General features: G+C 47.2%; 2 protein-coding genes across 2 annotated transcripts in view; one reads left to right on the top strand and one right to left on the bottom strand.

Annotated features, from left to right (window-relative positions):
* The window catches only part of MRPL27 (mitochondrial ribosomal protein L27), a 477,291-nt gene that overhangs the window by 176,321 nt on the left and 286,413 nt on the right, over window positions 1-14,557 (top strand). The window lies entirely within an intron of this gene.
* The window catches only part of CACNA1G (calcium voltage-gated channel subunit alpha1 G), a 92,884-nt gene that overhangs the window by 25,349 nt on the left and 52,978 nt on the right, over window positions 1-14,557 (bottom strand). The window contains exons 15-25 of the mRNA XM_069067523.1: window positions 14,344-14,428; window positions 14,055-14,242; window positions 12,418-12,846; window positions 10,996-11,096; window positions 10,333-10,456; window positions 6,474-6,542; window positions 5,566-5,750; window positions 4,792-4,918; window positions 2,931-3,056; window positions 2,081-2,170; window positions 1,451-1,664 (exon numbers count right to left, since the gene is read on the bottom strand). Coding sequence (XP_068923624.1) covers window positions 1,451-1,664; window positions 2,081-2,170; window positions 2,931-3,056; window positions 4,792-4,918; window positions 5,566-5,750; window positions 6,474-6,542; window positions 10,333-10,456; window positions 10,996-11,096; window positions 12,418-12,846; window positions 14,055-14,242; window positions 14,344-14,428 — 1,738 coding nt within the window. The remainder of the gene's footprint in view (window positions 1-1,450; window positions 1,665-2,080; window positions 2,171-2,930; window positions 3,057-4,791; window positions 4,919-5,565; window positions 5,751-6,473; window positions 6,543-10,332; window positions 10,457-10,995; window positions 11,097-12,417; window positions 12,847-14,054; window positions 14,243-14,343; window positions 14,429-14,557) is intronic.

Consider the following 14,557-nt stretch of genomic DNA (forward strand, 5'->3'; position numbering starts at 1 on the left):
GAGAGAGAGAGAGAGAGAGAGAGAGAGAGAGAGAGAGAGAAACACTCCAAGAGACAGACAAAAACAGATTGGAAAAAATAAAAGATAGTCATTAGACATATATCAATAGTGACAAAGAGATAATGCACCAATGCAGGGACATTCAGAGAAAGAGAGAGTAACACAGAACCCCCCCCCCACACACACACACACACAAGCAGAGACAGGGTTAAGTATTGCAGAGAGATATAAATGGAGAAAGAAAGAAATATTGAGACACACAGAGAGGTACACATTAAGGGGGGGGGAAGAAACAGGAAGACAGATAGATATGAGCAGGCTACTTTTACACATACTGAAAGAGACATCACCTAAAAAGACAGATTCATTGAGATAAAAGAGTAATACAGGATAAAAAAAACCATACAAGCAGGGATAGAAAGTCATGCAGACAGAAATGAAAAGACAAGGATACAGATGCCAAGAAGCAGAGATAAAGACCTGTCTTTCTCTCCAGGTCATTTTCTCAGAGATGGAAGGAACCTCAGAGATCATTTTAGTGTGATCCCCTCATTTAGAAGATGAATCCCCTATACTCTGAAAGCCATTTCAGAGTATAGAGGGGCTGGGGAAAGGGTTTAGCATTCAGAGATCGTGAATTTTCAGCCAGAATGGAGGAAGGGTAGGACAGGGAGGGGGTGTTATAAGATACAATAGTGTGTATTTTGAGGAAGGGCCATAAGGAGAGGGTTTCAAGGTAATGAGACAAAGAAGGTTGAGACTCAGGAGAGAAAACAAGAGATAATAATCCCAGATCGATGGGCCATGGACTATATGGAAAGTCGCTCTGACCTCTGACCCAAGTCTTCTCTGTGCCAGGGCCAAAACTTGAAAAGATAAAAAAGAGAAATGGTCAAGAAATAAGATAGTTTAGAAGGGAAGGGAGAGGATGGAGGGTCTGGGTCTTTGTCTTATCCCATCAATTCGGAGAATAACCAGAGACTCACTCTGGTAGCCTCATGCTCTTGGGAGAACTGAGGCAAACTCAATCATTTCCTAAATTCCACCCCTTTCATGTTGTTCACCCCTGGGGCTAAGGCTAGGGCCCTCACTGGCAGGTGTTAGGAAACCTAAGAGTGATGCATCTTACTCCACCCCAACAGCAGGGGTGAGGGGGGAGAGACAGTGAAGGTCACCTAGCATTGTCTAAAATGCTGTACTGGCCGGGGTGGGGCAGGGCACAGGGACTAGATGCTGAAAACCATGCGGGCCCCTTTGGGGATATCATAGCCTCTGGCAGGGCTAAGCTAGTCTCCATCATGCAGAGTTCTGGAGGCAGACATGCTCGAGGTGATAGGGAGAGAAGGTGGGAAGGAGGTGAGCCTCCTCCCCTCTGCCCCTCACCACCTGAGGTTACTAGGCCAAGGCCAGATTCAAGCAGGATTCAGAGAGATGTGGAAAGACTACCGACCAGCCATCTGCTTCTCCTTACTCCTTCTCTTTTTCTCCATCCGGCGTAATCGCTTTTCTTCTCGGCGCCGGGCCTCCTCCTCTTCCTGGTGTTGCCGACACTTGTGGAAGTTCTCCACCACCACACCCACGAACATGTTTAGCACAAAGAAGGCCACGATGAGCAGGAAGGAGATGAAGTACAGCAACATCCAGGGGTTGTGGTTCATGATGGGCTGGGGAGCAAGATGGGAGACAGGTTCACAGCAGAGATCTCAGGGCTGAAAAAGCCTAGAGAAGGAGTGAGGAACCTGCTCACTTAAATCCTTAAGTGTAGCCTAGAAGCTCTAGAGGTAGACAGGGCAGGGTGGGAAGTAAAAATTCCTTAAAGGAGACAGTTCCCTCCACCCTTGCCCTCAGATCCCTGGCTCATAGCACCAGTGAGTAAATCCCTTAAGATTAATTGCTTAATTTCTTTTTTTAAAATAAGATTAGGGCCACATTTCTATTAGCTTTATTACCTTAGGCTGTGTGGTGTTGGGTTCTTCCAATCCTACTGTCTGGTTTCACTAAGTCTGGAATTCAAAGGGACCCAGACCCACCATGGACAGACTTTAAAAAGCAAGGAACCATCTGGCACCCCTCCACCTACCTGCTGGTCAACACCCACAGCATCCAGTCCATCATACATGATGTCCACCCAGCCATCTTTAGAAGCCAGCACAAACAAGGACATGAGGGCCTAACAGTTGAGAAAGAGAGGGATGTCAGGAACCAGAATACCCCCATAAGTCTCCTTTTGCTAAAATCCTCCCATCCTACACCAAAACATCCTCAGATATTAGCAGCAACTCCCTGACTATATAAATTCCATCAATTGTCAGCTTGTGGAAACATCCCAGAGTCTGGGAGGCCTCTCCATTCTGTAGACCAAGATTTGAAGGCTAAAGAGATCATCACTAAAATCTCTGTGTATCTCCTGGCTTCAAGTAGGCAGGGTCATGGGCACTAGAAGCCCATGAAATTTTCATATCAGCAGGGAGAGAAGAGTCAAGTCAATTGGTATTTATGAAACTCTAACTGTGTGGCATGTACAGTGCTAAGTGATGGGAATACACAGGAAGGTTAAAAGACAAATAAAAATACAATAAAAATGGAAGAAGCAAAATGGGAATCTAAAGGGAAAAAAGTCAAGATCCTGGGACAATCCCATTGCTGGCTGTTAGGTGGCTCAGTGGATAGAGTGCTCACTCTGGAACCAGGAGGACATGAGTTCAAATTCGACCTCAGGCACTTACTACATGTGTGACCCTGGGCAAGTCACTTTACTCTGTTGACCTCAGTTTCCTCATCTATAAAATGAGCTCCTGGAAAAGGCTCCAGTATCTTTGCCAAGAAAGTCTCAAATGGGGTCATAAAGAGTCAGACATGATTGAAAATGAATGAAAAAGAACCTCCATGAACTCCCCCCTTCATGGTCTCATCTCTCCCACAGTACTCACCTGACCCAGGTTGTCAAAGTTGTACTTGTGTCTGACCCATCGATAACTGGCCTCGGTGCAGTCTGACTTGTTGGTGATATTTCTCGTGTCCTCACCCTGGCATATGAAAAACTTCCCTTTGAAGAGCTGTTCCCAAAGAATGAGATGCATACATATGTTTGGAGAGACAGACAGACAGACAGAGAAAAAGACAGAGAGAGAGAGAGAGAGAGAGAGAAGCTGTGAGCACCCACAGTGGCACAAAATTTCCCCCTCCTTATCCCCAGCTCAGTTTAGCTCCACAGATGGGACTAGTGGCGAAAGGGAGGGACCCATTTTTAGGGAAGGAGAAGAATCGTTCCCCTTGTGAAAGCTAGTGGAATGTCTCTGGAATAGCTAGAACCTGAACCCAAGAAAACACAGGGATGGTACTACCCTTCTCCCAACTCCTGCTCTGAACAGCCGAGCACCTCCCCGCCTTCCATCATAATCCTGATCTCCCGCTTGGTCTGTGGCCGCTCTGATGTGACTCAGAGTAATTAGGAGTACAAGGACGGTTGGTGAAGTGTTGATCAAGGCACAAGTAGGAGAAAGGGGTGATTTAGGGAGGAGGCAACTGAATGAAGGCAAAGGGATAATTAAGGAATGGGATGTTTTAGAGGAGGGGTGATGAAAGAGGGAAGCAGGCAGGCAGTAATTGATAGGGAATTGTGAGAGGGAAATGAAAGGGGTGAATGAGGGCACCCTCTGTGATGGGTCTCCATCCCAGTACAGAGAGTAAGGGTGCATATGTGGATCTGTTCTTTGCTAAATATTAGGAGATGGTGAGTAGAGGTGGGGGAGATCTCTGAGCACTGTGTGGCTTCCATGATGACAAGACAAGTTTAGATGCCCGGCTCTTGTGACCAGAGCATTAACAGGAGATCAGGAGATAGCCAACCCTGTGGAAAGCTAGAAGGAGGGGGTGGTGCTCGAAGGGGGTCAGTCACCTGGAAAACTTTAGCTCCAATATGAACAACCCCAGCCCTGGTACCACCCAATCCAGCTGGTCATAGCCAGGACGACCAGAGTCAGGGGCTCTGAATGCATGTGAGGAGTGGGATTTGGAAGTGAGGCTTAGGCATTTCTTGAGGCTAATTTGCTTCTTTGGAATGAGTGAGTAGCTTCTATTATTTTTCTCCATGGCTCCTCCCCTGCTCCGCCATCCATGGCTCCCACCCACATCTGGTCTTGCTATTCCCTGTCGGGATCTCCCAATCCTGGGGCTAAAGCAAAGCAAAGTTCCCTTTCTGGGCTGGGGGCCAAGTTTCCCCAACACTCCCCCCCCCAGCCCCATCCTCCACTTCCTGTCCCGTCTGAGGCCTGCGCCTGCTGCTAACTGGGCCCAGCTGTCTAGGCTCCTGATCCCCAGCCTGGCCTCCTACCCTTCCTACCCTCCTAGGTAGGAGTATAATAGAAGGGAAAGGATGCTGGTGCTGAATCTGCTAAGTGGATTCATTGTCTGAGCTTGGGGAATGGTTGCACAAGGGGATACCTCTGAAATCCTGATTCCCTTTAGGTTCCCAAAATGTCCAAACTCCACACTTATCCCTTCCTCCTCCCCCACACCCTCCACGGAATTCCCAAAGGGAATGATGGAGGAAGAGAAGAAAAAAGGGAAGAGGATGCCCTCTGTGTTCTGCTTTTTGTTGTTGCTATTGTTTAAAGGGGAGAGAACAGAAGAAGAGAGTGGCAATGGTGGGACACCCCAATTATTGACTTAGCTTCCTGAAGATTTCCCCACATCCCTTTGATGGGGTCATCTCTGACCCGTGTAACCTGATGCACTCCAGTCCCTCTCATTCACAGTTTTCTACTCCACAGATTCCCCAGCCCTCCTAACCTGTACTCCCAAGATGCCAAAAATGATGAAGAAGGCACAGCAAATGACCACGATGTTTCCGATGGGTTTCAGAGATGACATGAGGGTCTCCACCACCAGTTTTAGCCCCTGGGCCCGGCTGATGACCCTGAGGGGAATGAGGAAGTAGCAGCAATGATAAAGAGAAAGAAAATCTCTGAGGCAGCAAAGAGATCCGGGTCTAGAAGGGGAGAAGACTTGATCCCACATCAAGAACTCTGTCCTCCTCCTCCTCAACTTTGACCTTCCTTGGAAACTCAGTCGCTCCCAATCCCAGAGGCAGGCCACTCTCTGGCACAGAACAGCCAGCTCCAAGCCAAAGTCCACCTATCCCTGCTCTGGGTGCTTCTGTTTATTCTTCTAGCTCCCAAATATGTTACCTGAAGTGTGTGAAGGGGAAGTAAACTCTTAGGTAGGCTTGTTCTCTTAGAGTCAAAATGTCATTGGGGGAAGGAGTAACTTTGTGGGTGTAGTCACAGTCCCTTAGGGAAGAATTAGGGAGAGGAGAGAAGTCATACCTAAGGTGGGAGTTGGGGGAGAGAGATTCAAAAGTCTTAAAGAAGGGTGTTACCTTATGGGCAGGTGGGTTCATCCTTTGAGGGAAGGGTCAGTTCTCTCAGATAACCACCTTAGGAAGAAGGTAGTCACATTTCCCGAGGGAAGGATGTTACTTTGGGGAAGGTAGTTTCATCTCCTGAGTTAAGGGTATGTTACCTTGAGGGGAGGGTAGACAAACTTCCTGGGGGAGGATGTTACCTGAGTGGCCGGAGTGTTCGGAGGAGCCGAAGCACCCTAAGCATGCCCAGAATCTTGGTACCACTGTCTGAGACCATGGAAACCAGGATGTCGATGACAGAGATCAGCACAAGCAGCCCGTCCAGTATATTCCAGCTGCTCCGAAGGTAAGCCTTTTCCCCAAAGCACCAGCCTAGGGCTACTACCTGTGAACCCAGTTACCCAATCATGGTCACCCATGGGTCTTTTATGTCTTAGTCTACCCCCTCTCAAATATCTTTTACTGAGCCCTTCTATCTTTTCCCAGCTCTCCTCTATTCAACATAATCTGCCCCATTCTTCACAACTGTCTTCTACTCAGCTTAAGCTTTTCCCTCCCCCACTTTTCTTACTCAACCCAGTCTGCCCTTCTTCTCCATTTCTCCCCATCTAACAGCCTGCTCCTTCCCTCAAAATCTCTTGTACTAAGCCCAATCTACCCCTGCCTCAACTTTATTCTACTCACTTTGATTGTGTTTCTTCCACCTCTTCTCCAAACAATCTTATTTGTCCTTCCCCCAACTCTATCCAAACAGTCTTTTCCATAACCTCCCTCCAACCCATTCTTCCCTCCCCTCCCACCTATTTCAACTCAGGCTGCCCTCTTCCTCAAATCTCCCGCCACCAATCTCCCAACCCCCAATTCTCCCCTATCCAACCCAATTTACCTTTCCTTCAACTCTTCTTGATGCAACAAGTCCACTATTTATCCCAAGTCTCTCTCCCGATCCAACTCAGCCTGCTCCCTTCCCCTTCCTTTTGTAGGCTCACACAGGTCCAGAGTCCCTTTCTGCCTCACCACTCTTCGCCCTATCCTGCTGTACCCTCTTTCCCTGAGCCCCCACCCCACTAATCCACTGGGTCCCAAATTCACGTTATCTGTCCATCACCTTCACTGTCATCTCAGCCAGAAAGATTGCAGTGAAAATATAGTTGGAAAGCGTCAAGAAAATTCGCTCCTGAGAAAGAAAATTTGAGAGAGAAATTTTTGATGGAGGGGAAGGGAAGGGAATACTCACTTCTAGATCATCTAATATGTGCCAAGCACAATGTTAAATACTTTACAAATATTATTTCATGTGATCCTCACAACAATCCTGAAAAGTCCCATTTTGGGGTTGAGAACATTGTGGCACTTGTTGCCACATTGTGCAATCTGGATTTGAACTCAGGTCTTCCTGACTCCAGGACCAATACTCCATCCACTGGCCTAACTACTTCATGGAGCCCCTGCCCAATGAGAATAGTATCCTTGTTTCTGCCACCCCACCAAAAAAAACAACAACCCCAAAACAAACAACAACTTACACAGACATACACAAACTACCTCACATCTAGCACAAACTTGTGCTGGAAAACAAATTGGTTCTTTTTTCCTCCCTAAAAATTAAATTTCAGAAGAATAATTCCATTATTGATACAACCTCCACATCCACAAAGGTCACTATTATTTTCTCCCAAACTTCTTCACTTGGCCCCACTTTCCAGCCTAGTGGATGCAGCTTCCCACCCTGCCCCTAAGTCTGGTTCTCAACTGTAGTCAGAAGCATGCTGGAACCAGCTCAAATGACCAAGCAGATTTTCAGTGTAAGCATTTACATCTCAGAAATTCACAAAGGCTACAATAAATCAGGCCTTGATTTATTGCTTTTTTGATCATCTAGATTTGTTTTTGGAGAACTGGTTGTTAAACTTTACCAGCATATCCTTAGTGGTCCAGGGAGAAAATAAGTGAGTTTTAGGATCAAGATCGGAATTCTGGGCCCCAAGATCTTAAGTAACAGGAACATAGAATGCAGTTGCTGCTGCGACCCTTGGAACAATTTTAGTCTAATCTACTCATTCCAGAGACAGGAAGTTACTTGCTTAAGGTCATTCATACAGCTACATCTATAAGGGGTAAGCAAGCTCTAACTTTTGGCCCTTATTCACCATCACACACACACACACACACACACACACACACACACACACACACCATCTTAATCCATCTTAACTTTAGTCTTCCCTCTTAATTATTTTCTATTTATTATGTATGTAGCTTGTTTATACATATTTGTTTGCTTGTTGTCTCTCCCATAAGATTAGAGCTGCCTTTCTTTGTATCTTCAGCATGTAACACAGTGCTTAGTATACAGTAGGTGCTTAATAAATGTTTACTGACTGGCTAACACCTTATTTCCTTGATCCTGGCCCAAGCCCATCATAAGAAAAGAGCTATAATCCCAGCTAGGACTCTGTTCACAGACATCTCTACTATATAATTTTGGTGAGGGGGGAAAGCAGAGAGTAGTACACAAGAAAGAAATGTACACTTTCCCTTTGATATTTGTAAGGCAAGGATTGACTATATTAAGGAGCTGGAACAAATGGAGACAGAGAGAGAGACAAATGACAGAGATCAGGTGTTGGAGGGAAGAGAAAGGGAGAGGGGAAAGATGGAAGGGAAAGGGGGGAAGGGAGGGGCAGAGGTAGGTGGAGATGGCAGAGAGGAGCTAGGGAAAAGGGAGGGAGGGGAGAGAAGTGGGAGGGAAATGAGGAAAGGGAGAAGGAGGTCTTGGAGTGAAGGATAGAGAAATAAATATTGGCAGTACATTGGAAAGGAGACCAGGGGTGAGAAAGGAGATTGGTGTCTCAAGAGTTCTGTCCTTTGGGATCCTGCCCCATGATGAACAATGGGTGCAGACTGGCCTGAGCTTCAGCCCAAGGAGAAAAGAATTTGAGAGTCTTTCTGTTCTCCCCACAGCATGGTCACTCAGCTTCTGGCTCCACCTTGAGCAACCTTGACTTTTCTCCTTTGAACAATCACCTGGCCCCTCCCAGTGAAAAGAGAATGCTGTATTTGAAGAAGGAGGGGGTTGGGGTTGGGACATCCCTCCTTCACAATCCCAGAGCCCCGACAAACTTCCCTATCACTGACATTCCCACTCCCTAAGCTCACCCTTACCCCTCTGGTTGGCAGCTTCTACCCTAATGGGAAATAGAAGCTGGAGTAGTATCCAAAATCTAAACAATAGTGGGAGGAGAAGGGGGGGTGGCCACTCTGGCAACATCCAAACAAGACATACAAGATACTAAAAACAGAAACTAGACAATATCTCCCACCCCTCCAACTTCTCCCCACTTCCAACCCAGACAAAAGCTGAAGTTGCCAGAAAGGAGGAATCACCTCCAAATCTGAGGCCCAGGGCTAACGAATGTAAGCATTTTCAAGTCTCTGGAAGGGAGCTGAAGAAAACTGTTCTCTGAAAACCTGTGGACATAGGCACTGGGCCCTGGATGCAGAGCAGGGAGAAGGATGACTCTCTCCAAGTCAGCCAAGGAGCTCCCCCAGGACACCAGGACATTTGGTCAGAGGGAGCATCTTTGGAGCCCAGATCACTGCTCCTCTGTCCTGCCAGGAAAGTCCAAGCAGGGTTGATTCCTCAACACCACCACCACCAGGCCTAAAGCTCCTGGACATCCCTCTTCATTGACCTCAAATCAGGGACACTTTAAGCCTGAGGGCAGGGCTAAGAAAAACCAAAATGAAATGAGAGAATATAGAAAATGAATAACAACTGCTCCTCTTCTCATCTTCTCCTCTCTCTCTCTTTTTTTTTCTCTCTCTCCCTCCCTCCCTCACTGTCTATCTGTGTCTCTGTTTCCTTGTCTTTGTCCCTCTGGATTTCTGTCTCTATATCTCTCTCCTTATCTCTGTGACTTCGTGTTTTTGTCTCTGTGCCCTTCAGACTCAATGTCTCTTTTTGCCTGTCTCTCTACTTCTGTCTCTTTGTTTATTTCTGTCTCTATGTCTCTATCTACCTCTTTCTGTCTCTCAGTCTCTCTGACTCTACATCTGTCTTTATATCTGTTTCTTTGTCTCTGTATCTTTCTGTATCTCTCTCTCTCACACACACACACACACATACATACACATACACACACACACTCACAAATCCAGCCTTTGGCAAAGACATGCTTAGTTCTACTTCCTCCCTACAAGCATAGACTCACTCACACAAACACTGCTTTTCCCACCAAGATGGGGAGACAAGTGTTCTCCCTTTTCAACAATAGGATTGTTAACAAGAGGACCAAATGAGATAACATATGAAAGTGCTTCCAAACCTCAAAGTCCTACATTAATGCTGGCTTTGTAATTATGATGATTATTTATTCCCTGTGCTGCTGAGGGGACCATGTGGGAAAGGCTGAGATACATGCCTCCTTTAATGGAAACATCACTCGATGTGGGTACAATGAACAGATTTCCCAAATCTCAAGCTGAATATGAATGGCCCAGCATCTTTTCTCTGTTGCCACAATAGTATAGACTTTTAAATTAGTTTGTAAAACTCAATTATCCAGAGGCCTTAGGGGCTTTGGGACAAGAGAGGTCATGGTCAATTGCCACCACCAGGATTTGTGCCCAAGAAGTGTGTCTCCTATGTATCAAAAGTTACCAGAGCCAGAAAGCTTACATTTTTTTCAAGTGCCCTCAAATATTCCTTCAACCTGTAATTCTCCATTTTCTATAACTCCCAGTCTCTTGTGACTTATGTGTATTTTTATTGTAACATTTGCTGACTCTATTAATTCAGTTACTACTTGCCAAAATATTAGAATTTCCAGGACATTTCACATGGTTTATGAGGGCAATGGGACAGAATATTTGAAATGGGGACAATCCTGGGGAATCCAGGACATAGGATTGCTTTAGGCATGTGGAATGGGGGCCAGGTGAAAGGGTGGGGGTGGGGTACTCACGGCACTGTGGGGGTCAATTTTGGGGCGCTCCATGGCAATGGTGATGCAGTTGAGAAAGATGATGACCAGGACAACATGGTCAAACATCTTGTGTGTGATGATTTTATGGCACATCAGTCGGAACCTGGCCCAGGATAGAGACATACAGAGGAGAGAGAGACAGGGACAGAAATAGAGAAGGGTATATCATGGAAAAGTGAGAGAGACAAGGACAGAGAGTGACCATGGGACAGAAAAAGACAAAGAGAGACACTGGGATCACATTCAAGTTTCTTTTCCCCATCTGAGGACTTCCTACTCCTGGGGTGATCAGCCTTCTTTGGTGGCCTTTGGTGGTGTATCCTTAAGACTAAGGGTACACTGAACTGGGTAGAAAGGACTGCCCCACCCATTCTGGGCTCCATCGAGATGATTAAATGAGAGTAAGTAAGGTAAGGGGTAAAGAGTCATGGAATTTAGAGTTGATAGGGACCTTGGAAGCTAGTAGTTCAACTCTGTCATTTTATAAATAAGGAAGCCAATCCAGATAGGTGAAGTCATTTGTTCAATGTCACACATTTAAGTATCAGAAGTGGGATTTGAACCCAAATCCTTTGACTTCAGAGCTGGTTCTTTTATCACTGTACTACAATGCCACTCCAGGAGGTCAGGGTCCCCTCTTACTTAGACTGAGGAGGGAAGATGTAGGCAGACCAAGTATCTCTCTCCCTGCAGCAGGTGGGGAGCCAAGATCGGATCCACACTCTTACGCGCTCCCCTTTGCTCTGCAGAAAGAATAGAGTCTGTGAAAGGAAGAAGGGACCAAGGTCCAGACTTCCCTCCATATTCTCCCAGTTTCTACTCCCTTATTGTCTCAGGCCTTCCCTTTTCTCATTTTTTGGATCAAAGATTAAGATCCAGTAGGCCATCCAGTCCCACCTTCTTTATTTTGTGGGTAAGGAAAATTAGATTCAAAGTTACATAGCCAGTAAGGGACACTGTCATCTTTTCAACACCCATCCTATCTTCTCAGAGTCCCTTTCCCTCCTACCCCTCTTTCCCCATCTTCTCAACTCCTCTCAGTCTCTCTCTCCCCATTTTCTCAGTCCCCTTTTCCCCATTTTCTCAGCCCCTATCTCCCCATCTCCTTAGCCCCTCTTTTCCATCTCCTCAATCCCTCTCCTCTATTTCTTCAACCCCTCTGCCCCATCTCTTCAGCCTCTCCCTCTTCCATCCCCTTAGCACTCTTACCCCCATCTCAATCCCTCTCTTATCCCCCCCTCCTGCTTTCCTCACCTCCAACTTTTTCCCCATTGCCTCTCCTCTCTCCTCCTTGGTCCCTGATTTCCATTATTCTCCCATATCCCTCTTCTGCCTCCTCCCCATCTGTCTCAGCTACAGACTACATTTTTGCTATTCTTTGGAGACATGTCAATTATCTAACCTCATTCCCAATAGCATCTGTTTGTTTACAGACACACCTGGGTAGAAGGAATATATCCCCTTCAAATCTGCTCATCCTTAAGTCCAAGCATCCCTGAGATCTGCACCCAGTGTCCATCACACCCCTTTGTCCTTACCCACCATACCCACAGGTTAATTGAACTGCAAGAGTTGAAGGAAGAAGTGTTCAGGCAGAGTGATGAATAAGATCTCACCCTGGAATTAGGGAACTTAATATGGGTGAGGGGGAGGAGAGAAATCAGCACTGAAAGATGAATGACTGGTTTCTCCCAGGCACAGAGGGAGGGCTATGAAAGATTCATACACATATGCCCCCAAAACCATCAATATCCACCAACTACCTCAGAGCTAACAGGTCCAGGCACAAAATGAAACCTGCTCCCTTATTTTCTGGGTCAAAGCAGGGGAAAGAGAGACAAAAGGCACAATCATTGGAGAAACTTCTAGGTCAAAGGAACCAAAAGATGCCCAGATCCTACCCAAGAGTTCACTACCATCTGGGATCCTAGGGGAGCTGAACTCCACTGGGTAATGACTGAAATAGAATGTTTTCTTTGGACCACATGGGGAGGGGGTGGGGCGAACAGAAGAAGGACCAGGGAGGAGGCAGAGGAGTTGACTTCTAAGTAGAACAGCCCTCACCATATTTCCCTCATCATCAGCATCATCCCCTTCTAGCTGGGGCTCATCCAGCTGCAGGTTTCGGTCAGCATGACTTGATGCTGTCTTGCCGTTGCAATCTTGGTGCTCGGAGGCTGAGCTCTGGCCGCTGGCTGTGCGATACACCCCAGGTACTTGGAGAGTATCCTGGAGGTCAAATGAGCCTTTGGCCTCTCTGTCCAGAGAACCTGCCCGGGGGTCACTCCCCACCCGGCTGGCCTGGTCCTCATCTGAGCTTTCATCCTCCTCCATGCTCTCCTGCCCTTCCCCAGACAGCAGCGACCGACGCTCCCCGCTTGGACTCCGTCGTTTCAGGCTGGGCGCCCGGCCAAGACTGTTCCAGCTGGACCGTCGGCTGTTCCAGCTGCTCGCTGCACTCCAAGGGCTGTGGGGGGAGCTTCGGACACTGGGCTAGGGAGGGGGCCAAGTGGGATGAGAGGTCAGCCAAGCTGCTCTCCCCTCTGGCCTCTATCACATCCCCAACCTCCTGCCATCCACTGCACCATCACTTCCCACAGAAACAGAGAGGGACAAGGAGAGAGGATGGAGATGGGAGGAAGGAGGCAGAAGATGCCTCATGATCTGTTGGATTCCTATCCATCCTCTTTAAAACCCAACTCAAAGGCCATCTTTTCCATGAAGTCTTCCCGGATCTTTTCTCAAGCAGGAATGACCTTCCTCTCAGGCCTCACAGAACATTTGTTTTACACTTCTCAAAAGCATTTACCATGTAATTTGTGTGTACTGTAAATCATGGGGTCAGATTTAGAACTGGAAGGAACTTTCTGGTTTATTTAGTCCAGCCTCCTCATTTTACAGTTGAAGAGATGGTGGCCCAGATAGTTGAAGTAATGGCCTAGTGTCACATAGCTGATAAATGTCTGCAGCAGGATTTTAGCCCAGGTATTCCTGATGCCAAGCCCATTGCCCGATCCATTCACTCTGTGCCCTGTCCATTCTGCTCAATCTGTGCACGTGTTATATCTAGACTGTAAATTTCACAAAGGCAGGGACCACATCTTACCCAAATTTTGTATCTCCCTCAATGCCTAGGGCTTGGTACACTGTACACACTTAATAGAAAAATTGACAGGGGAAGGTAATTGACACTGTGGCAAAAATTAAGAGGATTAGTACCTGAACTCTATTGTCTTCACTGTGTGAAGTACTCTGGGGACTGTCTAGGCAGCATCACTTCCTCTTAAATCTGACTAAATAGAAGCCCCCCTTTTGCTCTATTCCCAGTCTTCTCTCCTCTCATTGCCTCTTCCCTAGATGTGCTGTTTACCCCATTAGAATGTATTTTTTTGAGGGCAGAGTCAGTCTTGCTTTTGTATATTTAGCATAATGCTTGACACATAGAAAGCCCTCAATAAATTTCATTCATTCATTCATGCACTCATTCATGTATTCTTCCTGCTGCTCCTTCATATTAGTCTGTACCAGTCTTTTCCCATTTTCTCCACCAGGGCCCCAGTGTCTCCCCAAACCTTTTCTACTCATTTCCTCCCTCTGGTCACTTACCATGGGCATCAGGCTTCCATGACCCTCCCCCATCTTCCTTTCAACATCACACCTCCAGCCCTGCCCACCCCCCCCAAATGCAAACATGGCCCTACCGGTGACTTCATCTCATGGGCCACATTGGGGTCATTGGAGCCACTGCTGCTGGGTCTTCGAGAAGCAGGGCCCGAAGCCTCCCCTAACCCAACACTCTTGGGCAAAGGCATGGGCGTGGCAGCAGTATGGATGATGAGTGGTGGCAGAAGACTCCTCCTCAGCTCTGGGTGCTCTCCCAGGGACATCACTGGAGAGGGGGTGGGGAAAGCAGAACAAAGATCCTAGTTACCTCTTGAGCCACCACACCTCTCCCTCTTGCTCCCCAGCCTAGAAGCAGGGGCTACTCACAGGCTAAGTGCTTCTTCCTGTTCCCCTTCCCATCCAGGCTTGCTGAGAAGAAATCTGTCTCCGACTCAGACTTGGTGGCATCTCCCTAGGGAGAGGGAGAGGAGGGGAGAGTCAGGACTCTGGGGCTTTTTAACACCACAGGGAGCACCCGGGATTACACACATACACAGAACAGGAACTATTGATCACAACATGAGCCATGCACCTGCATCTA

Source organism: Petaurus breviceps, unplaced genomic scaffold (assembly GCF_028583685.1).
Source record: "Petaurus breviceps papuanus isolate PSGF00001 unplaced genomic scaffold, PetGlider_PUasm1.0 90750, whole genome shotgun sequence".
Taxonomy (NCBI): Eukaryota; Metazoa; Chordata; class Mammalia; order Diprotodontia; family Petauridae; genus Petaurus; species Petaurus breviceps.